At 43.0% G+C, this 27,029-nt stretch overlaps 1 protein-coding gene across 1 annotated transcript in view; it reads right to left on the reverse strand.

Moving 5' to 3' along the window:
• The window catches only part of scfd2 (sec1 family domain containing 2), an 87,595-nt gene that overhangs the window by 38,305 nt on the left and 22,261 nt on the right, over positions 1–27,029 (reverse strand). Inside the window, exon 5 of the mRNA XM_062424148.1 lies at positions 11,206–11,506. Coding sequence (XP_062280132.1) covers positions 11,206–11,506 — 301 coding nt within the window. The remainder of the gene's footprint in view (positions 1–11,205; positions 11,507–27,029) is intronic.

The following is a 27,029-nucleotide window of genomic DNA, read 5'->3' on the forward strand; positions in this document are numbered from 1 at the left end:
TTCCCCTGAGCTGGACAACATCACACGAGCAAAACACGGGAGGCTCGCACAGATACCCGAGACCAAACAGGATCATACATACACTTACACATCCAGGCAGGCATCCTACACAAACATCACGTCCTGGTGGGGTTGAGGTCCGCATGAAAGTGGATTACAGGGCTGGATGAGGCTGGCGCTATGGTGACCGCTAGCAGACATACCACTTATTATTTCTGACCTAAATACGTTGACACCAGCCAGGGTTCAGGGGGAACGTCTCCAAACTATCCGCTCGCTTCTGTCCCTCATTTTCTCACCATCAGTCCATTGTCTTAATAATGTTGACATGACCTGTAATTGGAGAGTGTGTGTTTGCCCGCTTACATAAACAGGTTAGGATAACACAAACACTGTAACGCAGCGTGATTGCTTCGATGTTCTGCCTCAAATCTTAATCGCACACAACTTTTCATACATCCGAGCCCTATGGAAACACACAAACTCGATAATCCTGTCATTCAAAATACACAACGGGCTAATCCGCTCTCACACATCGCAACAGAGGGCTGTCACGGATTGGGTCAGGAAGTCGGGCACGGTGTATCGCAACTAATAACATTTGCGATGCAAGGCTTGCTAGTTTTAGAATTATTAAGATCAAGAGAAAGTGTGAAGCAGCGGTGAAAGTGTGTGTAGAGAGTGTGTGTGTGTGTGTGTGTGTGAGAGAGAGACTCTTGACTGGTGCAGTGATGCAAGGAGGCCTAACAGAGGGTGGCTGCTTCCACCTGAGAGACAGATGTTTGTGTTATGTGTGTGTGTGAGTTCATGCGTCCACACAGGCAGACAGGAGAGGGCTAAACCTGCCACCCCAGTGCTATAAAATGCACATTAATGTGTCTAACAGCACTTCAGAATGAAAAAACACCAGCGTGCGAGCACTTATCCTGATTGCACGATTCTTTTCAAATAACCGACTCATAATTCAACAGTTCGAGCCGTGTTTCGTCATTAATTCTCGGCGTGTATTACACTACGAGATCCACACCCAAGATGTGAATCAGACATCACAGAAGCAATGTCACTTTGTCAACACTTAGAGATGAATAAGTGAGTGTTTCATTATAGGAGAGAGGTTGTGTACAAGTGAGTAACTGTGGAGTAAAACTGAACTCTTCTAGCAGCAATATGAGAGGAGAGAGTCTTGGGAAGGGAGGGAGGAGAAAGCAGGATATGCAGAAAATTAAAAACATACATCCCATCCTGGAAATAACACATCCCCTACAGTGGATTTTCTTAGGATTTGATATCGGTGAGGGAAATTATAGCACGGCCAAAAATAGTGAGTGTTTTCAATGTGGAGACTTCAGTTTGTATGTTCTGGGTCAAAGACTGTGGTGTCAAGGACCTGGTGAGTATAATAGGAGTAAGGGGGGGGGTGCTCTCGCCTTAGGGCAGCTATAAGGGAGGTGTGTGTCTGTATATATGTGTGAGATCTAATGTGTTTATTTTCTAGAGAAGGGAGCTCAGTTTATATTAGCCTCACTGCAGCGATTCCTTCGCCGCAGAAAGTCATTATCACTGTATATACGCCCACGCTCTGTGGATGACGGTGATAACGACAGCGACGGTCGTCCACGCCGAAAAAAGTTGCTCGCCCCCGAGAGATATACCGCAGAGGAAATGTTATAACAGACAATTCATTCATTCCCCCAGAATCTCTCTGTGCCCACCAGAGCGAGACATGGTCTGAGTCGGATGTGATAGGGCCGAGCTCAAAGACACAGTGCAGACGGTGAGCAGCTGCCAGCATCAAAGAACTGTTGAATGTGTGTGTGTGTGTGTGTGTGTGTGTGTGTGTGTGTGTATGAGAGAGGGACAGAGAGAGAGAGAGAGAGAGAGAGAGAGAGAGAGAGAGAGAGAGAGAGAGAGAGAGAGAGAGAGAGAGAGAGAGAGAGAGAGAGAGAGAGAGAGAGAGAAAGAGAGAGAGAGAGAGGGAATGTGTAAGAGGCAGCCTTAGAGGACCATGATGCAGACAGAGCTAACAGGAGATAAGATGAAATGATGGAGAGTCAGACAGAAAATGTGATGGGGAAATAGGTTCTATTGATAGCAGGATTTAAATGATAATCTTCCGCAGCAGTCTGTGCTTTATCAGACTGAGTCACTGCAGCAGGACCAGTCATCTAGCAGGGTGTGGGCAAAATAAATTGAGCACCTAATATTCAGGGCTTGTTATTGAACCTCAGTACTTGAGAATACTGACAAAAATGAGCCTGTGACACTAAATATTGAAAGCAGGCACTGAATGTCTGAACAGACTCTTACTCTTGTTTACAATTCTTTTATCAACCATTTCCAGATTTAAATGATTATTTTATCAATTTTCGACAGCATTTTGTCAAGGCAAAGTTCTTGTGTGGCTGGTTTGTGTTAAGACAGAATGCATTCAGGAAATGTGGCTTATTTGTAACAGAAGAGCACAAGAAATTGTTTTGTAGAAAAGCAAGTTTATATTTCTCCAAGTAAAGAAATATACAGTAGTGTTTTGTTACCCAAAACTCAAATAAAGTATTGTATTAACACTGATATAAAAAAGTATTGAATAAAACCATAGCAATCCAACACAATAGACCTGAAATTCAACTCAGATGTCATTTCAAACTTTACATTGACTGTTTGTTGCTAAGCGATTGCATTAAACTGCATTACATCCAGATATACAACTTAATGAATGACAGTGGCATTGTATCTACAGTAGTCTGCGCAGTCACATGGTTACGATTGAGCTCTTGCTAATGTCTTGTTAAAGCTGGTTTACATGAACTTTTTTCAGCATTGATTACCCAATAATGAGGTTTTTTGTTTTGGAGATTCCAAACTTTCAGAGTCATTATTTTTAAAGGATATGGTTGGTGATTTTCCATATTTCTCATGTGCAGAGCCAAACCAACAATTAACTGATCTATTTAGTATTGTATTACTAAGTATTGTGTTTGTATCCGAAGCCTGACCTATTTTATCCCTCTGTGCCGTAGTTTAACCTCTGCTGTTGTCTAAAAACGATTAAAAACATGTCAATGAAGAATTTGGCCACGTTAATTTGTTTAGAAACAGCTCCAAATACTAATAACGGCGGTCACGGTTTGAGCCTCCAGAGAGTAGTTCTGTGTAACGGCGGCACGTGTGTGGGAATGCGGTTCGGTTTACAGAGCTTTGCTAGCTTGTTGTGCCATATATAAAAACCTCTTGACTTTGTACTGAAGTTCTCTGAGAAATTTACAATGTAATATGAAGTCAAGTGGTTGTGATATGTAGCACCTGAGACCTGAAATCTTAAGTGTTGTTAAGGTGAACCATTGCTTGTGAAATCTGTTGTTTTCCATCTGTTTTGCAGATGAAAATTAAACACCATAGAGATTTTTTGACTGGAAGGTTTATTTGATGAATGAACAATTAGTATCTTTTTTTTTTCTTCCAAGGTTGTGTCCTCGGATAGAGAAAAAATAAACGATGTTCTCCTAAAACTGTAATAGTATGATTTACTTGGGGCCATAAAAGTTCAATCATAATTATGAGATTAAAGGGTGAAAAACCACAACCTAAAGAAATTATTGTTTTCGAGCCAAAGTCATCACAAGTTCTTGAATTTCTCATATTTTGCTCAACTGGTGTTTTAACTGGACACAATTAAGTTTGTATGTGTTAACCCAAAACCAGGAAACATGAGTGATAAATACATGAGTCAATAAGCTCCGTGCATGTAAATGAATCCACTGGAAAACCACAGCTGAGGCAACACATCACCATTAAACTCTGCAGATGAGGCACGTAGACCATTAAACGATTAAGAAAAACATAGCAGGAAAACTCAGTCCAAACATTTCATCTGACTGCCCCCCTCTCGGTTTGTGGGCCTGCGTCTGGTCAGACAGGAGGGTCAGCGGAGTAGGTTGAGCATTGAGATAAGCTTATCTCCCACTGTGTCCATCACACCACTGAAGACACTAACAGATGAAACAGAAAGTGACCAGAACACCAGGCCGAGAGTAAAGAAATACTCCTTTCTCTTCATTCCTTACTATCTCCTTCTATCTATTGGCTGGACCGCTATAGGGACGCTTTGATAACACAGACCATTACCTTCTCATGGTTTACGACCACCTAAAGACACTCTGAGTGGAGTATGACATGTAATAAACGAGCGAGGGGTACGGTATGGAAGACAAAAGAAGAGAAACTAAAGGGGGAAAATGGGGGTGGAAAAAAAAAAGTGAGTTTCTTTTCTCTGCTCGATGAGGGGGTGTAAGAGAAGAGGGGTTGTAAAAAAGAAAAGGAGGAGGAGGCAGGGGAGTAGGAGGCGTTCCCGCTGGCTCGGGTCTTGATTAACACCAGGCCTCTTGACAGGAAATGACCCGGCCAGCTCATAGCGCCAGGAGAGCTTCCATCTGGTGTTGAGGCCATAGAGGAATTCTCCACCCAGGAGAACCGAGCAGAAGAACTTCGAACTGAATGAACACATTTCACTTCCAGGGTCTGTAGATATTAGTCCAAGTGCTTCCCACCTTGTATCGTTACACAGAAACCACCCTTCAGTTTCTGTTGTTTGCCAAAAACAGAACTGAGCTGCAAGACTTTTTCAATCTAGGCCCTCAACAATCACGACCACATTGTAAAACTCTAGCAGAAAAGTTTCAATCTGGACATCCAGTGAGGAGCACGAGGTAAAAGTAGGTTAGCGAGCTCCTCGGATTCAAAGAGGGGAGGAGGAAGTTGCACGGGTTGGGGGTGGGAAGGGGTGGAGAGAGACAGCGAGGGGACAGTTTGGGGAGGAAAGCGGGTACATTAGGACAGGTCATCTTTCACTGCTGACTGGAATCCTAAACGTAAACAAGTCCTTCCGCACCCACAGATAAAACGCAGATATACCGTAAAAAACCAACTGAGTCTGGTAAAAAACAGACTCGCACGCACACACGGTCTGCTACACTTACACACTTGAATATTGTTTGAGCAAAGACATTTGCTTCTGTCGCCATCATACTGTAGAAAGCGCACAGATCGGCAAACACAAACACATTTCACCAAGAACCTAAAAAACTACTACAAAGACCTGCTTTAAAGTCTTTGTCTGTCAGTCTGAGTGCTGCGCAGACTCTAAACCAGATGCTAATGAAAGCAGGGATGTCCCCCCAGATGAGCCAAGGAGTGTCCCTGTAGGACAAGACAGAGGCGAGCGGGTAGTGTGTGTGTAGGCTGGACTCCTCCACTGACCCTCCGTCAAAGGGTTACGGGTTGACCCCCGCCTGCACTGACGCGTGTGCAGGGGCCAGGGGCCGCTGTCTCAGTTAGAGTCCCTCTGGAGCCGGCCCGTATATGTGTGTCTGGTATGTATTTCTGCTTTCACTTCGTAGTGAGCGACTGCTTGTGTGTGTGCGTGTGTGTTTGTGTGTGTATTTGCGAGTCTGTGTGGGATGGTGATAGTGTCCGTTTTCATTCTGCAAGCCCAATTCCCAGCAGAGATATAAGTGCTTACGAGCCTTTTATGATGTGCATTTCCTGTCATAAATAAGAAGCAGAGGAATTCTCTGCTGAGCGCTAACACACTCCATAAAGCAAACAGAGGTGTAAACTACACACCAGGACAACTCTGTGAAATCTAGCCGACAAACTATGACTACTACTGACCGCACTGCTTTGATAGTTGACAACCTGTATCGTTTGAGTGACGATACAGGTATAACTTTTCTTACTGTGCACAGTTGATTTTGAAGTCATCTTAAGACAAAAATAAATGAAAAGAAGCAAGAAAATATTTCCTACACAAAGATTTAAAGTATCTTCCTCTCTTATTTCATCCACAAGTCAAAATGAAATGATCCACTGGCCTGAAGCTGTAAAGTTACAGATGTTTCACCACTCATCAGAACTTTATACTCTGTTTCTGCTCTGTTTCATTTCTTCAGTCTCCTTTCATACTTGACACTGGATGATTGAAATGAACTCAGACAAGTTTTTACTGAGATATAATTACCAAATCTAGAGTTAATGACAGTCCACAGCCTGATGCAGCAGAATAACTCCATGATTGTTATTAATTTGTAAACTATCCATTCATGCATCTAACAAATTCTTGCAGTTTCAAACCAGCCAATTCATTCTGGGCCAGAAGCCCTGGTGTGAAAGCCAAGTAGAGGACATCCATGGCTGTACTGTGTTTGTGTTTTTTTTAAAGAATAGTCAATGAAAAAGTATGTTTTTTTTAAAGCTCTCTAGTCGCTCTTAAAGAAAAAGAATTATCTGCATAAGGTCAAGGAATTTCATTCTATCAGTCTGATCAGTCGGAGATTTCACTGAGAATAATCCTTTAAGAATTTTAAAGGAGACTGTCGTGGTTTGGGGGGGGGGGGGGGGGGGGGGGGTAGATGTACATAGATGTGGGATAAAAAAGGTTTAAGATGTGCTAAGAAACAAAATACAAAAATTAGCAAAATTGATACTTTTTCCTCTTTTCATGTTAATAATATGATAGATATCCTCCTACAAGCCTGATCTTATACTCAAACAATAAAACATGAAAAGTAAAATCATGCAACCATTTGAAGGGGTAACAGACCCATCAGACGGCAGTTTTTCACACGTATATGCCAGTTCATCTATATGACTTTGTTGCTATTCTGCTTTAAAGTTGAAGCTATTTGTTACCTTTGAAACTTGACCACAAATTCACTTAGTTGCCTGCCTGCCTCAGCATAACTGTAAGTCTGCCTCTAAACAGCGTATACTGGCTTTTAAATCTACCTTCTACTTCCAGGTGTCTATATTTCTGTCCTGTTCTTGCCTCTAAAACTGTCACACCTTGCCTTGGTGCTAACTTGGCGGAACTAAGTGGAGGAGGAAGCAGAGAGTTGGGAGGATAAAAGGAAATAACGGTACAGTATGGAGACCCTACCACAGACTTGGGAGCAGAGTTGGTTGGCTGCGAGTCTGGGGGTCTGATCGCGACTATGTGTGTGGGCCTGCCTGTAAACCAAGCCTGTCTAGCCCGGCAGTAAGGAGCTGATGAGCCTCTGCTAATTAAAGCCTGAGCTCTGTGTCATTAGCTTATCTGATGAAGTGAACTAGAGAGAACACTGCCACCGGCTGCGTTGTTCACCCTGGGGTCTACAGTTTTCACCTCATATATGTATGTGTGTGTATATGTCTCTGTGTTTGCGTAACAGAGGCGGAAGTAAAGAAAGACCACCAATTAAAAATAATTGGGACTAATTTCATAAACACAGTGCAACAGGGAAAATATATTTAATCAGGCACGATCATTAGACCGACTTATGCTCGACTTCCTCCTATGACCAGCTCGGTGCTTTTAGGGCCTGGGAGAGAGGGGATGGAGAAGAATCACAGGGAGGTATAAAAAGTGAAAAATGTAAGAAGGGAGAGAGAGCTGTGGAAATGGAAAAGGAAATGAAGAAAAAACAAAGAGAAGAAAAGTTTGAGAAGTAGGCAGACGTAGAGTTGGTGGCCAGAGTTATGTGTGATCCCTTTCATGTCCCTTGACTGGCCCGTGTTGCTGCGCCAACCCAAACAGTTGCGTTGGGGAGGTCTGACTCTCCCACTGCTCCCCTCTTCCTTGCCTGGTGCACACCCCATTGAAAGGATGAATAACAAACTCAATGTGAGTCCGGGGCAGAACATGACACGAAACTGCCACAATTTCAGTTAAATTCACGTCTTGCTCGAAAAGTTATTTTGCGACCTTCTTCCCTTCCACTGTCACTGCTGCCAGTAAATCACTATCATCACCATCTGGGGACTGGGGATTTCACGTTCTCACTACTGGAGCTGTACGCCCACACACTGACATAAGTGTAGACAAACTATGATCCATCATACTGAGCTTGCTCTGTCCTAGGGTGAGGAATTAGGAACATTTGGGTTGGCCTACTCTCTCTCTCTCTGTCTCTCTCTCGGCCCACTGTACCCCAATGCTGCGAGAAGAGGAGAAACAAATTTAAAGAAAAGGGAAGAGGTTTGATGCTGCACCAAAGAAAACTAAGACCCACCAGGGTTGACAGGAAACACATCCATAAAGTAGTCTGAGGAACTCTCTTTGGCTCTCTCACCAGCATCAATGTAGTTATTGCCACAACTGAACGAGGGATTAACAGTAACTGCTTGGAGCTATTTACAACCTGCACACATCACACACACCACCCATATACACCACAGACTGTCTGGCAGCAGCCAATCAGACTGCAGGGTTCAGGAGAGCAGTGAGTTTCTCATCCAATCCCATCGTTAGTTCTCCCTCTGCGGTGTTGCCCACGACCAATCCAGCTCTTTCCACATGTGGTGTTGGCTGTGGAGCATTTGGTTTAAGACCTTGTTTCCCAGTCTGCAATAAGCACAACCATTTTCTTGGATAAATACTGTTCAACCCTTTAATCAAAGCCATACCCTGACACAACAATACACAGACATACTGTTGAGTATGGATGTTCATTTCACATGCACAGGCACCCACAGTGACGACAAAGTAATCACAAATGCAAATGTACAGGCATAAAAATACTTATTTTTTACTTGAAAACCAGAAACTCTGGTTGACGCTTTATTTATTATGACATTTTAAGGAGTCTATTTGACTGTGCTGCTGTCCTCCACTCTTGCAACACAGGGAAACTGCAAATAGCGAAACTAATTTGTGTATGACAACTCAGTGGGGGAGCTAACTACTAACTGCTAACATGCTAGCCAACTGGGCAAGCGCTAGTCAGCCACAATAACTATCTAAGCTTCTTTCTATTCAGTCTGAACTGTGCTTTTAACTCCCCCAAGCATTTTATTCACCATTGCACAACATTTTGTTAATAAAAACGTCAAAGAATGAAAATAAAGATCTCCAAGATAATGAGTTTCATAATTGTCAATTATTAGCAAGCTTGTTAGCTTAGCTGGGTTGCTAGCAGGACAAATAAGTTCACATTATTTATTCAAAAGAAGTATTTTTAACATCGACTCCTGTCTCATAACTGTCTGCAAACCAGTGCTCCTTTGTGGAGCAGTTTATACTTCATTAATAGCTAATAAGCGTACTCCATTCTGGACTCTTTTGTTGTCTGTCAGCGTTAGCTTGTTACACTTGTCACAGGAAAGCATTTACAGATCGAAATTCATTGAGTTAAACTTGATGCTAAAAATCTGAGCTGATTTATTTCACTCCCACAAGCAAATCCACTGATTGTGGATTGGAATTTATTGGAATTCACTGACTTTGCCATAAAGGTGCATATCCACCTAAATTATCTCCTGCTGACAAAAAGAATGCACTTAGCCTATTGGAAAAAAGCTTCTCTGACGCACTCTACTTGGGACATTCACCAGCTGTCTGCATTATTGTTAAAACTATGTTTTTATGGAAATATGTTGTTGTACCAAAGAAAACAAAGATCCACCAGGGCTGACAGGAGACATGTAATATCTACAGTGTAAAGTAGTCTGAGCAACATCTTCCTGTAGATGTTCTTTAATTTTGTTCCCAGAAGGAGGTAGTTAGCGGGGTCGGGTTGTGTTTGCATTAGCCTATCCTGTCCTGCTTACTGTCCTAAAAACTCACTTGTCCTCGCTTCTCTCCGTTTCTGGCAATCTTTCTCGTGTATATTGTTCTTGTGTTTCTGCACCCTGTTTGTGCATGCACTGTGTGTATCTGTGTATCTGCAGTGTTTGAGCTAAGCTCCAATTGCTTACTGTAGCCAGGGGGAACAGAATAGAAGAATTTGTAAAAACATTGTTCTCATGGCGACCAGGTTTCATTCAACGTCTGGTTTCCATTTGAGTCCTTTAATTGGGGAGAATGTCACAATCAATGTTTGGCTCTGGATGCGGAGAGAGACGACCTCCCGCCTCATGTTACCCCAGCCAAGCACTTCATCGGCTGCCATAAAAACTTTGCACAGACCCTCATACACGCACACACACACGCTCAGATTTAAAAGAAAGGTGCACACACTGCTGAATTCCTCTGAATGGGTGAGACATGCACATGTGCACACACACACACACACACACACACACACACACACACACACACACACACACACACACACACACACACACACACACACACACACACACACACACACACACACACACACACACACACACACACACACACACACACACACACACACACACATTATTTTCTCTGTCTAAAACACACCTGGCACACTATGACAGGGTAATTTCCAATGAAGTGTTTATAACAGAGAGTCAGGTTTTTAACATGAGCCACATCTCTAGGCCTGTGCCTGCCAAGAGGCCCCTCAATTCCAAGCAGCACTTAGCCAAGTAGAACAGGAAGAGCGATAGACAGAGTATGAGAAGGAAAAGATGGAGAGAGAGCGTAAAAATGAGCTGGGATCAACAATCTTTATTAGTGCTTTACATAGATTTACCAACCCTATATATACTATATGAGCCTATGTGCGATATGAGATGGAAACCCTAACAGCAGTGTATTATTTCAGGGTGTGTGTTAAGGTATGGAGTGGGCCAAAACTAAAAGTAGCTCTAATTATGAACTATGTGGCAGGGGAGGAGACGGTGTGTGTACAGGCTCAAGGTTAAAGACGCTATTACTCTGGGAGGTACAGCTGGTTGTGGTGTGGAGATAGATGGTTAATTCGTCTTAAGTGCTGGCCTTGATGTACTATACCACACAGTTACCAGCTCAGCTACAGACTCAAAAGCTACACGGAGGAACAAAGAAACCAGTACAAACAAATGCTGATGCTTATTAGCACCACAAATAAAAGGTCTTCCTATACCTGCAAGATGTAGAGGATTAAATGGAGGGAATGACGCGCTAATTTCTCTATCACACTATTTCTCCTTCACACTTACGCACATGCATGAAGCCCAGCGGTTCCCACACTCGACTATTTTTGTAGCTGCTTGGCAAATTGTTTTGGCAGTGCACTTTTTACGTGTGTAGGTGTGCGCGTATGTGTGCATGCAAGGAGAGCAGCGGGAGAGGGATGAAGTGTGAAGACTTTGATAGAAATCCTCCCATTAGAAGGACTGGAGGTAGAGACAGGAAATAAACAATCAGCTGTTTCCACTCTCTAAGTCTAATTTCTCTCCTCTTAGACCATTGGCAAATCTGGCAAACTGAGCATGGCTCCTGGAAGTAATCATGAAGTGGAGATCACATTAACTCTTTCTCACCTGTGAGTTTCTGCAGCAGGGGGCTGAGTTCTGTCTCTTGGGTGATGACCAGGGTGAGAGCTCCTATCAGCTCCCTCTCCAGCTTCTCCAGCTCCTCCTCGTCGTCCTCGGCGTCGCGGTCGACGGGCTGCGCCTCATCAGCGAGGGAGTAAAGGTAGACCAGCAGGAGGATCAGCTCATCGGGCCCGCACTCCTCCTTCCCAAACCTCGACCCAGATGCCACGCTGTCCTCGCCTCCATGGGGCTTCATCAAGGGCAGCAGCTGCTTCAGCACACCCAGGAAATCAGAGTCTCCAAGAGCCTGTGACCCCCACACACAAACACACACATGCATGAAAAACAGTTGGTTAATCGGAAGATGGCCATTTTTGCACCTTGTAGAGGTATAATAAGTTATATGCCAATAGCACAAAGTAACCAGAGCCTTGACATTTTGGAGAGTTATTTCATTTATTGCAGCCATTTAGGTGAGAAGATTTATCCCACCTTCATGTCTGTGCAGTAAATATAAAATGACAGCCAGCAGTCATTTAGCTGAGCAAAAACACTGGTAACAAGGGGAAATCTCGTTTGTTTACTCTGTACAAAACCAAAATGAAATGACTTGTGGTGGTTTTATTTGGGTTTCCAGAATGTTATTGTGCCATAACCCCTGTAAAACCACAACATGTCGGTTTTACAATTTAGGTTTTTGCACAAATTAAACAAATGACTGTAACTTTATATTTTCTGTATAGACATGAGAGTGGTATCAATTTCTCAATTGATTCCTTTGAAACCATTAACCAAAAGATGTTTGGCTGTGGAAACTGACTGTCTTCTTGTCAATGGAAGATGCTGCAATGCAAAATGAATGTATAAGTGAAAATTTCGTGTGAACTACATTATGTTGCAAAGAGTATTTACATCATTTGATATTACATATTCATTAGTCTGTATTCTTATTGGTTGGCATCCTGTAGAGATACAGTAAGTGTTTAAATTATGACCACTCTGTGAGTGAGCTCATCGTTCCATTCGCTAATTTTACAGCCCTGCAAATGGTTGAGGTAACGCTTAATTTTGTTTCATTCTTTTGTTCACATGGGTACTGAACTGCTTTCTCTCTCTCTTTCTCTCTCTCTCTCTCTTTCTATCACACTTTCACACAGATACACACACAGTCAGCCAAAATTTGGGGCAATGTTTAGGTGCAGTGACCTGTTTTTGTGAGCCTGTCTGAGCAGGTTTTGAATAGTCCCACACGGTTGCTGTAGATCACAGGACCGTTTACAGAACACTGGCCACTCTCATAACAAGGGTGAGCTCATAGACCTATAAAGCAAGGGTGTGGAGCTAATCTGTCTGATGAGCAGCATGAAATTTCGATGAAAAATAGGACTCTAGGAGGGGGGAGAGGAGGCAATAGAATCAAAGTGGAGCGAGAAAGTAAAAAATAAAGCCGGGAAGAACGGGAGTTTAAGAAGATATTACAAGAAGTATTAAGCTTCAAATAATAGTATAAAAGGAATGATTGTTGACAGAGGACAGTATGTTTGTGTCGGATGGAGCTACAAATGCCCCTGTGGATAGATTTCATTCTAACGAGGGATTCCTTTGTGAAGATCTTTGTGTTCCTCTCACCAAGACAAACAGACTCTCTCTGCTTTGAGAATGAGGGGCTTTGGATCTGATGGTGGGCCCACTGGGGGGATCCTGTGTCTGACCCAGAAGAACTCTTAAACTGAGCCAAAGACGCAACACAATCAGACACAGAGATGGTGAGCCAAACCCACAGAGCAGACTTAAATGTCCCTCATGAAGAAGTGGCTACGGAGAAGTCTTTTTTGGAAGACGACTGTCCCTTGAGGAGTTTGTTCACAACGCAAGGTCAATGTCTGTGACTCTGTGGACGTTAGTGATTTCCTGGATCATAAATATTAATTTGAAGTTAACAGTACGGTGAAAGTCATTGCTGTGGCATGAACAGATGCCGCTGATAGTGACATCTGCATGGCTTACGAACCTGCAAGGTATCACAAGAACGCACTGTTGCTGGTCTGTTCAGTTCAACAACAAGGCCTCCTCCCTGTCTCAGACCGGGCCAACGGTTTGCCTCTGGGGACCGTTCAAACACAATCTAGCCACAGATTTTTCTTCTTAAACATTGTGAAATCAAATACCTCTCCAAGTTGCACTCATTCCAACTGCCACACAATGTTAGAGATGTTTCCCTTGCTCGTTTTGCTGGTGTGGAGAGAAAGACAAAGAGCATTAAGGGCTTCTTGTTGAAATGCAAATGGCAAAGCGCTTTCTCTTTCATCTCTCACTTTAGAGCAACTACTGATCTCATACACCTCTGTCTCGACATGTCCAGCGATGCATTTATACAATCTTTTTCAGGCTCTCAAACAAGCGTGTCCACTGTCAACAAGTTACTTTTTCATTTTGACCAGCGCTGGCCTGAGAAGTACCCTGTTGCCATGTAACTTTGGCATCAGAAGCTCTCAGTATGGGTCAGTGGAGAGAGGAGGAGCTGAAAGAGGAGCTCTGGAGGGACTCTCTAACATCATCTGTCAAAAAGTACTTCACTCAAACCTGACTAGTATTACCTCGTGGGCCTCTGAGCACACTAAAAGCTCACAGTATGTTCGCAGTTGTTGGCATCCAGGTTTTTTTAAAGTCTATTATCCTTCAACATGTGGTCTTACTTACTGTTTGACAGGTTGCAGGTTGGTCAACATCCAGTAGCTACCTGGCATACAACTAGTATGCATTAAAAGCAGGGCAATGACGCCAGACAAGCCTGTAATCATTTTCACCATCACAGTCATCATCATTTCAGTATTTAGAAAAAGCCTGTTTAGACCATTATTGTTATTACATGCATTAAAAGAGCACTCAGCTGATTTAGCAGTGCACTTTTATTCAGCCTATTTGTCTACTTCCCTCGCTGTTGTTTGCCCTATCTGGTTGGAAGCTAACTGAATAATGCGTACAATGATGATAAAGTTCAATGTAATCTAATCTAATAACATTATCCGGATGGAAAGATTAAGAAAAGTTTCAAAATCGATGCTGTGGAACCGGGTATACTATCTCGAGTGCAGACATTTGGGAGATTCGGGTGTGTTGTGATAGTAGCAGCTAATTGCAGCAGCTAATTTATTGTAATTCTACTCAGTTGTAGTCATTTGTTTTGGTCTTTTATATGCCTGGAAAAGTGTGTAAAAGACTGCATCTAAATTAAAATTGAATCTGGATTTGGAAAATTTAATTTGAAATAGTAGTTTAAAGTAAATCATCAAACATTTATTCCACTGAAAAATTGTATTATATTTAATAGTCTTGCAACTGTCATCACTAATCTCCCTTCATTTCTCTTTTTCTGTCACAAAGATGTCTGGTTTGTCTTTTTTGGTTCATGGCCTCAATCATTCATATAAATGCACCATAGGATACTTTCATTAACCGTGTGTCTAAAGTGTGCACTGTGTGTTTTCACGTGTGAGAGGAGGCATGCACTGTAACTGGGTCCCTTCAGGAGATCTATAAAAGCTGCTGTCAGCTGCATGCCATGGCGCCAGAGCAGGAAATGGAGGTCTTTGGTACAGAACTGAGACTGAACTGAGTGAAGCTGAGTGGGAAGACTGACTAAAGCTCTTTCCAGCACTGGAGCTACACTCAACAATGACCAACTCACAGCGCTAACACACGGCCTCACTGGAAAGGTGGTGTACTGTACACCTCTGGGAACCCAGGTTTACAGGTTCATGCATCAATAGCTTAACGGTTCAGAAGGGACCCATTCAAGTACATTTTTCCTGCTAATACCTGGTTTATTTAAGGTAACTTTCTTTTTTTTAAAGGATATCAAGGACATGAGTACTTTTTTCATCACATCATTCATATAAATTTCTAAAAATCCATCATTTCTCTCAATGACAGACCTTCAAAAAACGTTGCTGGATTCATGTGGCGTTAAAGGTCCACTCTAAAAACAGTGCTCCTGGCCTGAACTATAGCATTACTGCAGTAATAACAGGAAGCTAACATTATTATTATACACCATTACTGAATCCACTGGTCTTGCTGCCATGGTCTAATGTGACCATTACACACAATTATAGAATAAACAATGGCATTACTCTATCAAAACAAAGCTAATTTTGGGGCTTGCAATTACTCAAATAAAGCTATTACTTTAGATTACTTTTCAGTTTCTTATTATGACACAATATTTCCTAAAGTAAAAGTGACTTTAGGTAAAAATATAGAACATAACACCTCTTTGTTCTCTGAATGGGCTCAGCAAATTGGCTGGTACTGAATTTGTCGCTGGATTGTTGGTAAAAGACTAAAGCATCGCTGACTTCTTGCTCAGGCCTTTGCACCAATCCCAAGCTCCCCCTTGCATTATGTTCTGGTTTGAATCTGTATGCCAGTGATTGACAGATTACTGTTTGGCAATCCCAACCATCATGGGGTCCATAAAGGCTCACTCTCACCCAATCACAGAGCTGGGCCAAACTCCGCCCCTGCCCAGCGCAGCCTGAACAGGAAACCAGCTCCAGATGCAACCCCTGGAGGAAGGCGAGTATTTCAGATGCAGCTCTACGCGCTAACCAGAACCAGGCCTCACTTGCCTTGCTCCCTGCCTGCACAATGAACCTTTTCTGGGCTCGACGGCAGGGGGAGGGGTGGGTATTGGAGGTGGGGGTCCTGGTGGGAGCACAAACAAAGTTGGCTATAGGTCAGTTGTTGTAGTCAACCGAAGACAACCTGGCCAGGAGTCAACTTACATGGATGTCAGACAGTTCATCATTACCATAGCGACCAGGGGAAAAAAACACCCAACCCATTTGCATTCTTGTGAAAACACACACATGTGCTTCATTTGCAAATATGTAATCACATCCAATTTGCCTTCACAAATAACAACATGCAAAGCTGGAAGACATAAAAAACAAAAACTAAATGCATAAATCTTGCACTTAAAAGACAGCAACTAAACTTTGACTCCAAATTATGTACAGCAAGCTTACTATTGATTTGTAGTAGAACAGCTGGAAAACAAACAAGTATGTCTTCAAACTCGGGGAGACTGGCAGGATTTAGAAAATGTAAACACCGAAACTCAAAAAGCAAACTAACAAAGGCTTAGACAGACATTTTGTGGATGACAGTGACTCATCTGAGCCTGCCAGCGCACTCACACATGTACAGCATCTCCTCAGGGACACATGCTCATTGTAACCTGTGGGCCGTGACAATGATGAATCCTAGAATGGGTTCACCGGAAAATTTCTGTTTATTAAAAGACGGAAATTTGCCTCAAGTTGAGGCGGAATGGAAAAATAAAGTTTATCTCTGACTCTCTTTTTATACCCATTATTCTGTCTTGTGTGAAAGGTGTGGACAACGTATCCCGTCTTTAACAAGGACAGCGGAAATGTGTGTTTAAACAAAGAGGAGCAAGTCTGCACACAGAATCATATATACACTGAAGAGTGGAAGATCACCAGGAAATCAACTTTGTGCAAAACTAGCTTGCAATCCACATTTCTCTCTTGTTCCTTGCTCTTTCTTTTAAGAAAATGAACAACAGATGAATTTGAGAAAGTTCATATAAGTTTATATATCTGTTTTAACCAGGGAACAAACTGCTGGACATAAAGAGTTTGCAGAATACAGTCTCTAAATTCAGATTTATGTTGTAAAGGAGATCAAACAACAGAATCATAATCCTGTTGGATCAAAACACATTTGCTATTATTTTCTGTAGGTCATTTACGAGGTGAAGGATTCTGTAACTGTACACGCTGCAACCTCTGCCATATTCACTTTCTTCGCCAGACTGATCATCGGCTAGGTGATCTGCTGACTAAGCAAAAACCCTGCTTGACTGCACTGGGAAAACAGAGCAGGATTTACATCACAACAAATCTATTAATACTCAGTAAATGATGGAATGTACTGAATGGACTCAGCCAGACCACTACTCCATGGCTTGTCCATCAGTCGGTTAACTCTTGCATGTCGGAGAAAACATAGAAATGGCTGCGGAGACGAGTAAGGAGGGGGAAAAAAGAAAAGAAATGGCTACAGATAAGACTGTTTGATTGATTGATTGGACAGATTGTGGTGGATGGAAAAGCTCTTAAAAGTAAGGTGACCCCTGGTCTGGCTCCATCAGCCTGATGCCTGTTGTGTTTGTAGGAGCACTGAGACATAAATCTTTCATTTTAAATGAGGCCTGAATTACCACACAGTGTGTGAGGTGGTTCTGTTTTGTTTCTGCCCAGCCGTACAGCCTGGTCGCAGGTCTACATGCTGGACTGCTGGGAGGAAAATCAATAGAGTCCCACTCACAGCTGAAGGTCAGCTCACTGGAAGGAGGGATGAACAGGCAGCTGCCTCCCTTGCCATACAAGAAAAAGCTTTTTGGAGGCTTTCACATCACTTCTTCTTTGTTTCACCTTTTATCTTCTTCAGTCACCTTCTTTAAGCCACTGTTCCCACATCCATTTGTTTAATCTGCATTTCTCTCTTTTTTTTCTCTCTTTGCTCAGCGTGTCAAAGGTTGGCTCGGTGCAACGCTTGAAACCTATAATTTAGAAGAGACGTGGGACCCATTCACAGACACAAACACACAGTCCCCGCACCCCGCCCTGTCACCGCCTGCCAGCCACATGCTGGTCACTGCGGCTGGACTCTGTCTGCCCGGCACGCGACACCCTGCCTGCTTATCACACTCCGGCTGAGACCCAATACGCCGCTCATTGGAAAAATGAGCGAGATAGAAATCGTAGGAGCTCCAAATGTGAAGAAGTGTATTGAGGCAGTATACTCTGAGTGTTTGGAAACATAGGAGGATTAATGAGGCTTTATTTTTGCCACATAGGCTGCAACAGATTATGGCGTAATTCACCAGATGAGAGTTGCCTGCAGCCACAAACCCCAGGGCCATGTAAAACCTCCCGCACTTTTCTCACACTGAGAAACTGAAACACACACACACACACACACACACACACACACACACACACACACACACACACACACACACACACACACACACACACACACACACACACACACACACACACACACACACACACACACACACACACACACACACACACACACACACACACACACTAATACTGCCAAAGACAGTACATTACATGTACTACTAATTGACTCAGGAGGCTCCAGCAGGGGAGAAAACATCCTGAGGTAAACAGACGGTTTCTAGACGAAGCCGAATGCAAGAACCGCAATTTATCCGATGGGACTCAGAGCAAAAAAACTGGGTTCAACACTGTGCAGTTGCTCTGTTTCATTTTTCATCGCAGCCCATAAGACAGACGATACGGCCATGATACGAGGGATCACTTTTCTTTTCTTGTATCTTTTTGTTTCTTTTAAATGAAGAAACATGTAGTGTGAAAGATTAAAGCAGCCCATCTGATTCCAGTTTGTGTCTTGCACACGGAGAGGAGGGTGCAGAGTGGGGGGGCGGGTGGGAGAGGGAGGGCGGGGGGAGGGGGGAGGGTGGTTGGCTTGACTGGTTGGAGTTTGGCTTTGCTGGCTGTAAGCAAGCTGCAGGCAAATTTGTATGTGTGATCAAATTCTCTTTTTGAGCTACTGTGCATAATTAAGGTGATGAAAAATGTATTTTTTTGAAGAATGTATGTGTATATTTGCATTAGAGAGGAATACACATTTTAATTTTGCTCATGAGGCATGTTCTCCAGGGCCTGTGGAGACTTTCAAACATTAGGGGGCACTGTTGCACCATGCCAAGTCCAGGCACGGTTCATCCTGGTCTGCACAGATCTGCCTGTCTCTTTCCCTCAAAAACTCCATCCTCCATCCTGGAGAAGGATCCAATAGACAGGAAATAGTCTGGAGTTGAAGTGCTGGATATTTTTAAACTATTAGCTGTACGTTAGGCGTGTCATGGCTGTGGCATTGTGAATTCTGCAATGCTGACCTCAGCTCTGTCCACGCCATCATTTTAAACCTGGCAGCGTGTCATCACAGGCTGCAGAGCTCTGTTGGGGTTCTGTCGAGAAGTTTGAATAAAACATGAAATTCACCATGAATTACCCGAGAGCTGTGTCACTAACTGATGTTCTCAGATGTGCGTCATGACTCGGAGACACAGCTGTTTCGCTCTCTGTCTCTCAAAGGAGGAGGGGTTATGTGTGTGTGTGTGTGTGTGTGTGTGTGTGTGTGTGTGTGTGTGTGTGTGTGCGTCTCCTATATTCTTGTGCCACATTTGCAGAGAGGCAGGGCTTCTTCTCTGACCCACATTAACACAGAGGTCACAGAGGTAACTCTGTATTTATGTGAGTACATGTAAATTAAAAAGAAGGTAATGTGCACATCTGTTTTAAGTTAAAGTGGTGCTAAGCTTTTGCAAGGGAGGACTGTGTATTTAGATGTACATGCCTGAGTGGTTTTTTTTTGTGGTGTAAATATGGTCTGCATCATAATCTGGATTGTCCCGGCAACCTGTATCTCTATCAGGAGACACTGACAAACACGCCTACACATGTCTGCTCTTCCCCAAACATTTATAGAACACTCATTACAGACACGGGAAATGGAAAACAAATAATCTCCGTGCATCTTTTCGCAAATGCGCCTTTATACACACACACCTGGGAGGATGTGGAGATGAATTATGTTCAAAATAGAAGCACTGGATCATGTTAGCTAACATCGCATAAACAACAAAAAAATATCTGAAAAGCAAACAAAGAGAGAAAAAAAGAGAAAAAGAAAGAGACAGAGAGAGAGAGAGAGAGAGAGAGAGAGAGAGAGAGAGAGAGAGAGAGAGAGAGAGAGAGAGAGAGAGAGAGAGGGGGGGGGGGGGGAAACAAACAGTAATGAAGTTTGGAATGATGGGAAGGGGATGAAGTGAGACCTCCACTGAGAGATATTATCGGTAGTAGTGTGAGTGTGCTGGGTCACATGATGCTCCCAGATGACCACATGAGTGATGTGACTCAGAGCAATGTTCTATTTACTAGTCAATTATGATAAACATGGTTATTTACTGTCTGAGCTGGGGCCAACATAAGGGGTCTCTGTGTAAATAGAAACCAAAAAAAAAAGAAAGTTGAAATACAGGCCTGTAGCACGCACACACTCATTCATGTTTCCCTCACTTCAGAGGACATTACATTGAATTATTCATTTCCTGGAGACCTTAACCATAACCACGACTTGCTGTAACCCTAACCTTAACATAATCTGAAACTTACCTTAACTTTAAACCAACTCTTTAAACCAACCCATAACCGTACAATTAATGATTTATGTAAAATGGGCTTGCTTTGTGTCCTTATAAAGGATTCAAGTCCCCACAACATGACTGTATAAACAGATTTACGTCTCCATAACATGACACACACACACACACGCATGTATAACACAATTAAATAAAGGCAGAGTTGGGTAATGAGGCATTTTCTCCCATCCTTGTTTTACTGGAAAACCCTGATTCACACAAAAAAGAGAGAAAATTAATGTTGGGCAATAGAAGCCACAATGAGAGGTAGTGGTGGTGAGGAAGGAGAGGGAGGAAAACATTTAAAAGCAAAGCTCAGAGATGAAAAACTGTGAAAAACATGCTTATTTCCCTTCTTTAATTACTTAAATTGTATTATGTGCTAAGAAACCTTTAAAAAGGTTTTCACAGATGAAGCCCTGCTGTGATGATGATTGCATGTATTATTTTAACGCAGTGACTCCTCTCAGTGTATCGGAGCAGCGGCCCGTGAAGAAAACGCTCTTTCTGTGAGTAATCTAAGACCTGAGACACAGGGTGGCATTCTGCACACACAGCAGTCCTCTGTCACACGTACAAACTAGCGTGCCACTGCTAACACAGGTTGCATGGAGGCAAGCTTGTCCCCACCAAAACAGTATGAATCCAGTCTGACTGGAGCACGCAGACACACACAGGCAACAGAAGGTATATGTGTGTATGTGTACGCTAATGTTTACTTTCGTGTCATAGGTAGAGCTAGAATGAAAGAGAGCACAGACATACAGCGACTACATGTCTGGATACTGACACCCATTGTCCTGCATGAATTCCATCTGTTATAACACTTGGAATATCAGAGGATTTTACCAGGATCTCTTTTTTTGGCAATTCATTTGAGCATTGACCCACATTTCATGGAAGTGGCAGCGGAACACAAAAGAGCGACGGGGGCAAAAGGGAGAGTTTGGGAGACGATGTCAGGATGGAGACAGACAAAGTGATGAGTGCATGACGGATTTCTTTTTGTGTGCGAAAAGAAAACACAGTCCTGGTCTGCTGACGGCGGTTCGACAAACAGGCTGAAAAAGAACAATACAAACAACATTGCCCAGGGTTTCTACTGCACAAACATTCCCAGAGCCTTAAGCCCACAGCTCAGCTAAAAAACACTACCAGGAAGGGCAACGAGACAAGCCTAAACCATTAATACATTCTAACACCTCTTCTTTTTATAAATCTTTTTTCTAGGACCCACTACATCACTCCCTCTATTATTGTCTCACTCTTTCCCAGATTTCTTCACCCACTCCCCAGTGCCTCCCTCTCTTTCCCTCTCATCGCCTTGTTTGTGAAGGCATAACTCTGCTCTGGCTGAATTACAAACTCCTAAAACTATCCTGACGTGATTAAAAACTCCTCCAAGGCTATCACAACTTGGCAAAATCATAACTTATATCTCGCACACGATCGAATCTGCTAGAACCGAAAAGTACCAGGAGTGTATAAATCTAATCAAATAACAGCTCCGCTGAGGTTTTCAGAGAACGTCTTGTAATATTGGGGTGGAGGGCGGGGGGGGGGTTGGCTGATTGCAGGATTGCTACACTAAACTCAAGCAAAAGTAAACTCCATTTTTATCGAGCTCATTCCGCTCTACTTCAATCCTTACCTTATCTCCCTGGGGTCTAATGGATCACCTACACTTCCCAGAATTCTTGGGTCATGAGCTGTGATCCCCTCACATGTCAAGCATCCTCCTCAACAACTGAGGGCAACAGCTTGACTGCGTTTCTCGCACTTTCATGACTGTCAGCTGGGATTGTTTCTCTTTCGGTGCTTAAAATTTCGGGGCTCTCTCTGAGCATTTAGATTTTCCGTCAGCTGGGGGTCTCTAAATGTTGGCGGCTGCTTCCAATATCATTATCCCTCCCCCCATCGCTGGGAACCATACCTCAGTCAGATCTTGTATTTCAGCATCACTGACAATCCCTGACCTGTATTCTAGGTTAAAGATGACAACGTGACACAGAGGGTACCACAACGTCTACATGGCCACTCTGATAAGTAACGGTTGATGTACGGCAGTAAATCCTCAGACACCCCCCCCTCCCCTTTGCTTGTCCCTTTGTACACCGTGAAAACGTCTCTCTTCCTCAACCTCTCCCATCGTTTCTGTCCTTCCTGAACAGATGGTAAACATATCACTAATGTCTTGTCTGTCTGTTTGTCTATCCTGTGATGCAGCGCAGAACCTCGCCGCTAAACAACGACTAAACACATCACACTGGCAGAGAGGTACCTCTTCTCCAAACACCACTAACACCATGAGAATTACAATGTCACTGTGTGCTTGATGGTCTAAGTGCTAAAGTACCACTTAGCTAATATTATCCATTTATTTTTTTTAACTTTTAGCTCGAGCACCGGTGGTTGGAGGAGTCATTTTCCCACTACCACTGTACTTGCCTGCAGTAACACCAACAGAGAGAAAGGCTATTTAACAAGGAAATGCATTTAAATTGACAGAAAATGTGGTATAAACAAAGCAACACTTATGAACACTTCATTAAACCATACAGTGGTTTAACGTCAGTTTAATGACTTATTTAATGGCTTTTCAATTTCAGTGCAAGGGTTTATTGACTTTTATAAAAGTCAAGTGATGTGTGGAGATGAATAAGCAAAAAAAAAAAAAAGTATTTTATTAGAAGGTGTTTGTAATAGTTTGGCCAACTTCTTTGACATGAATTAGCTTGGACTAAATACTGCAAACAACTTTTCACTATAATGCCATGTAATGCAACATTACCAAACACTACAGCCTCCAAAATGACCATGGAGCTGAGTCAGCACTTTTCTGACACAGTCTCACCACAAACTGAATATGATAGAAGTGCATTACATATTGCAAGGCTGTATTAGATTAGATTATATTAGATTTAGAGAGGTGAAGTGCATCTACTGTAACTGGCAAAGCGTAGCTAAAAAAAAAAAGTTTTCTTTTCATTAGTCATGCACATAATCTTTTTTTATTTTATAACCACTTATGACATGTTGTAGAATTGAGTAAAAAAGTGCTTAACTAATGCTTAAGTTTTCTGGAGACATAAAAAATAAACATATTGTGAGCAAAGTCAGCCGACTACAGACTGAAATGCAAACTTGCTAAAATAAAAAATATGGATTCTGCAGTTTAACCTCCGTATTATTATGCTTTAGACAGGATGTGGAGCGGTGGTTAGAGCAGTGTGAATGAGTACATCTGAACTTCTGATCCTCACAGCCAGATGTGCAATATGCGTTTAATGTGTCACTTGAGGCAGCGCTTCATTTTTCTCTCCAATCTACTCTTATTATCCAAGATAAGCAAGCTCATGACACTTGAAACACAAACACGGCCACCCAATCTGAACACACACACTCATCAAATCATAGCTGCTAATATTTATTATGCCTCTCAAAGACACAATGCGCGGTGTGTATAAGGCCGTAAACAATGTCACTTGTCATTTGTCGCCCCCCCACCCACCAGCTCTTGCTTAGAAATACGAGATGAGAAAAGACAACTCCGCTGTGCTGTTTAGACACACGGCTGCTCGGAACACAAAAGACATCACAACAGCAAACATGAAACAGAAAGCACGCAGCATCTTAAATAACAAGAAGAAACAGAACAGAAGAAAGAAACAGTGGGGTGGAGAAGATGGGGAGTTAAGGAGCAGAAGATTGGGAGGAGGAGGGGGGGAGAGTGAGGGTGGGTGAGGGGGGCACATGGCGAGCGTATGAGAAACCCTGTCTCCCAGCCCCTTCCATCCCTCCTCTCGCTCATAATTAGCGGTTCGGCGTCGGTGCTCGTTTTGGGTTACTTTCATTCCTTTTCTTATTTCCATGAAAACAGCAGTGGGACAAACAGGCCCACATGTGTCTCAGCGTACACCCAAGCTTAGAACAATAGAAGAAGAGAAGTGGGGCATATGAGTTCACTCTAGATGAAAGCTTTAGCGGGAAAACACAGGAATTAGTGAGGTTTTCCCTCACATGTTTTCAAATCAAGTTTTCCTATTGGATAAAATGTAGTATGGAGAGCTGGAACTGCTTAGTTTTGGCTTAAACTGGCATACACCATGACGGGCAGTGGAAACTTTTCGACAAAACTCTACGGGCCATCATAATGCGCTGGTGTATGGTACAATAACCTACACATTCAACAACTTCTATGAATTTATATCATGTGTTGCTCTTTCTGTGTGTTATAAGCAGAAAACACGTGAGTTATCAGTCTCTATTTGTCATAATTGCACTAAACATATCCAGTATTTTGGCAACTGTTCTGAGGGATTTCTAACAAATCTATTTGCAAATATTTTGTTGATTCATACATGTTCACATCAGTTGCTCTGGTTGCAGACCCTTACAGGATACTTAGCATGTGGCTACAGCCTTTCTCGATGCCGTACCAGATGCACCCCTCTGCTTCAGAAAAGACTGCAGATATAATGAGAGACATTTCCTCAAATCAACACAGGACCAATTGAATTCATGATGAGAGTTAAAAGGGTTGGGGGTAAAGAAAGACAAACTTCAAGGAGAAAAGCTCGAAAAAATACATTCAAAACCAAGAGAAAATACTAATAATATAGGGAATGGTGATAGAAGGATATTTAACTACCTCCAGACCCCAGCAGAGAGCCTGAGGGCATCTCCCAAAATTCTCTTCTCCTTGATGTCAATCACATTACGAGGGGAGAGGAGCGGTCCCTTCCTTAAAGCTCCTTCCGCAGATGAGTTTAATTTCTAGCTCATACAAGATGATTCCAAGAACAACAAAACGCAGGCTTGTCAAACACACACAAGAAAAGAAGGGACCCTGTATGCATTTTTTGTCATCCACATGGCTCCTAACAAATGCAAATACCAGCTCGAGTTAAAAAGCTGAGTTTAAAACCAGATACAGCTAATGTTGTCACAACCTATAAACATTTAAAGCTAGAGCAGGCTGGGGTCTGTACGCTCTGGTTGCTTGAATCAAACAAAGTGCCCTCTCTCAACCAGCAGGCCCTGATGTCTTTGGGATGCTGTTAGACTCATCTTAAATGGCTCAACCGTGAACTTTTTAAACCTTTCATCAAATAAAACCTTCCTTTAAGGCCAAAGGTCCCTGAAACATTACACAGCCGATACCATAAGTTTGAGTTGTTATTGATAACATGGCATATCCATTTGACACGCTAGTTCCAAACACTGTCACAGGGTGGCACACTCACTTAGCTGGTAATGAAGACAACACTGACCCCGTCACTAATACCCATATGAAACAAATGGCGCTGCGCACCTGATCATACACTCAAACCACTTGGATCCAGCCTGCTTAGCTATGTGGTTACACGTGGAGCAGTGCCCCGGGGAACTATGGGTAATTAATGACAGAGCGAGGGTGGTAAGAATCTGTCTCTGATTGACCCAGTTTGACCCTCACCGCTTAGTTGCCATAGTGACTGGTCAGCCTCGTTCCCACCGGGCGACTGGTCGAATCCCTGGGGCGACAAGGTGGTCTGTAGGGTGGGCATGAGTGAACAGAGTGGTGGGGGTGGAGAAGAGAAGGAGGTGCAGACTGAGGTTTCAGATAGGTACAATGACATGCTATACCAAAGAGCAGTCTTTGTCCCACCTTTGCTTCACGACCTAAGGGGATCATTCCCACTTCCCCCACCTTACCCCATTCCACTCTATCCACAGATCTTTGCAAGTCTTTGCTCACGCTTGGCAGCAGGGGGCACAACCAATCTACCTTGTCTCCAAAAAGTGTAAATCAGTAGGAAACTTGTCAAAAAAATTCCAAGAGTTCACTGTCCACTGGTTCACAAGGCTGAGCATTCATCATCACTCAACTAAGCAAAGAACATCTGTCATCCGTCCATCTGCAGCTTTGAAAGTATGCTAATTCTGCGAGGACTAGTGTGGACCTGGAACAGCAGAGTTTTTAGTTTGTAACTGGTCGCTGATGTACTCTTCACCCTTAACTGATCAATCACAATGAAATTTTCAATCTGACTAAAAATGTTCAATCTTGCGCAAAGGGGGTCAATCAGTGTCTAAGGAAGACGCTTTAAGGTCCTGGAATGTTCCTCTGTCTCCATTTCAGATCAGATACAAAGACGCATGTCCTGTGGCCCGTGACCTTCTCTGGCCTGTGCTCAGCAGGTAGTGACAAATGACCTGATAGTTAATCTGTCCTGAGGTGGAGCTTTTCTGCAGGGAACAGAGAGCTTGTTTGTGACAACAGGAAGTTGAGACACTGTTACCAGAATAAGCACATTAAAGGATGCACATGCATGAATGCATGCATGCATGCATGGCCGCACATGCACTTGCAAGCACATCTGGCTATAGTTTCAGATGCAGTGTATCATGGAAATGGCATATAAACAGTGAGCGGTGACATGCTAAACTGACGGAAGAGGTCTTGTGTCCGTCAGATGTATGAAGTGGTTCACTGGCCGGCTCCATCCGGGACACAGGGTCATTGTTGGGTCTCTTGCAACCCCCGCCATCTTACCTA

This window comes from Scomber scombrus, chromosome 8, assembly GCF_963691925.1.
Source record: "Scomber scombrus chromosome 8, fScoSco1.1, whole genome shotgun sequence".
NCBI classification, from domain to species: Eukaryota; Metazoa; Chordata; class Actinopteri; order Scombriformes; family Scombridae; genus Scomber; species Scomber scombrus.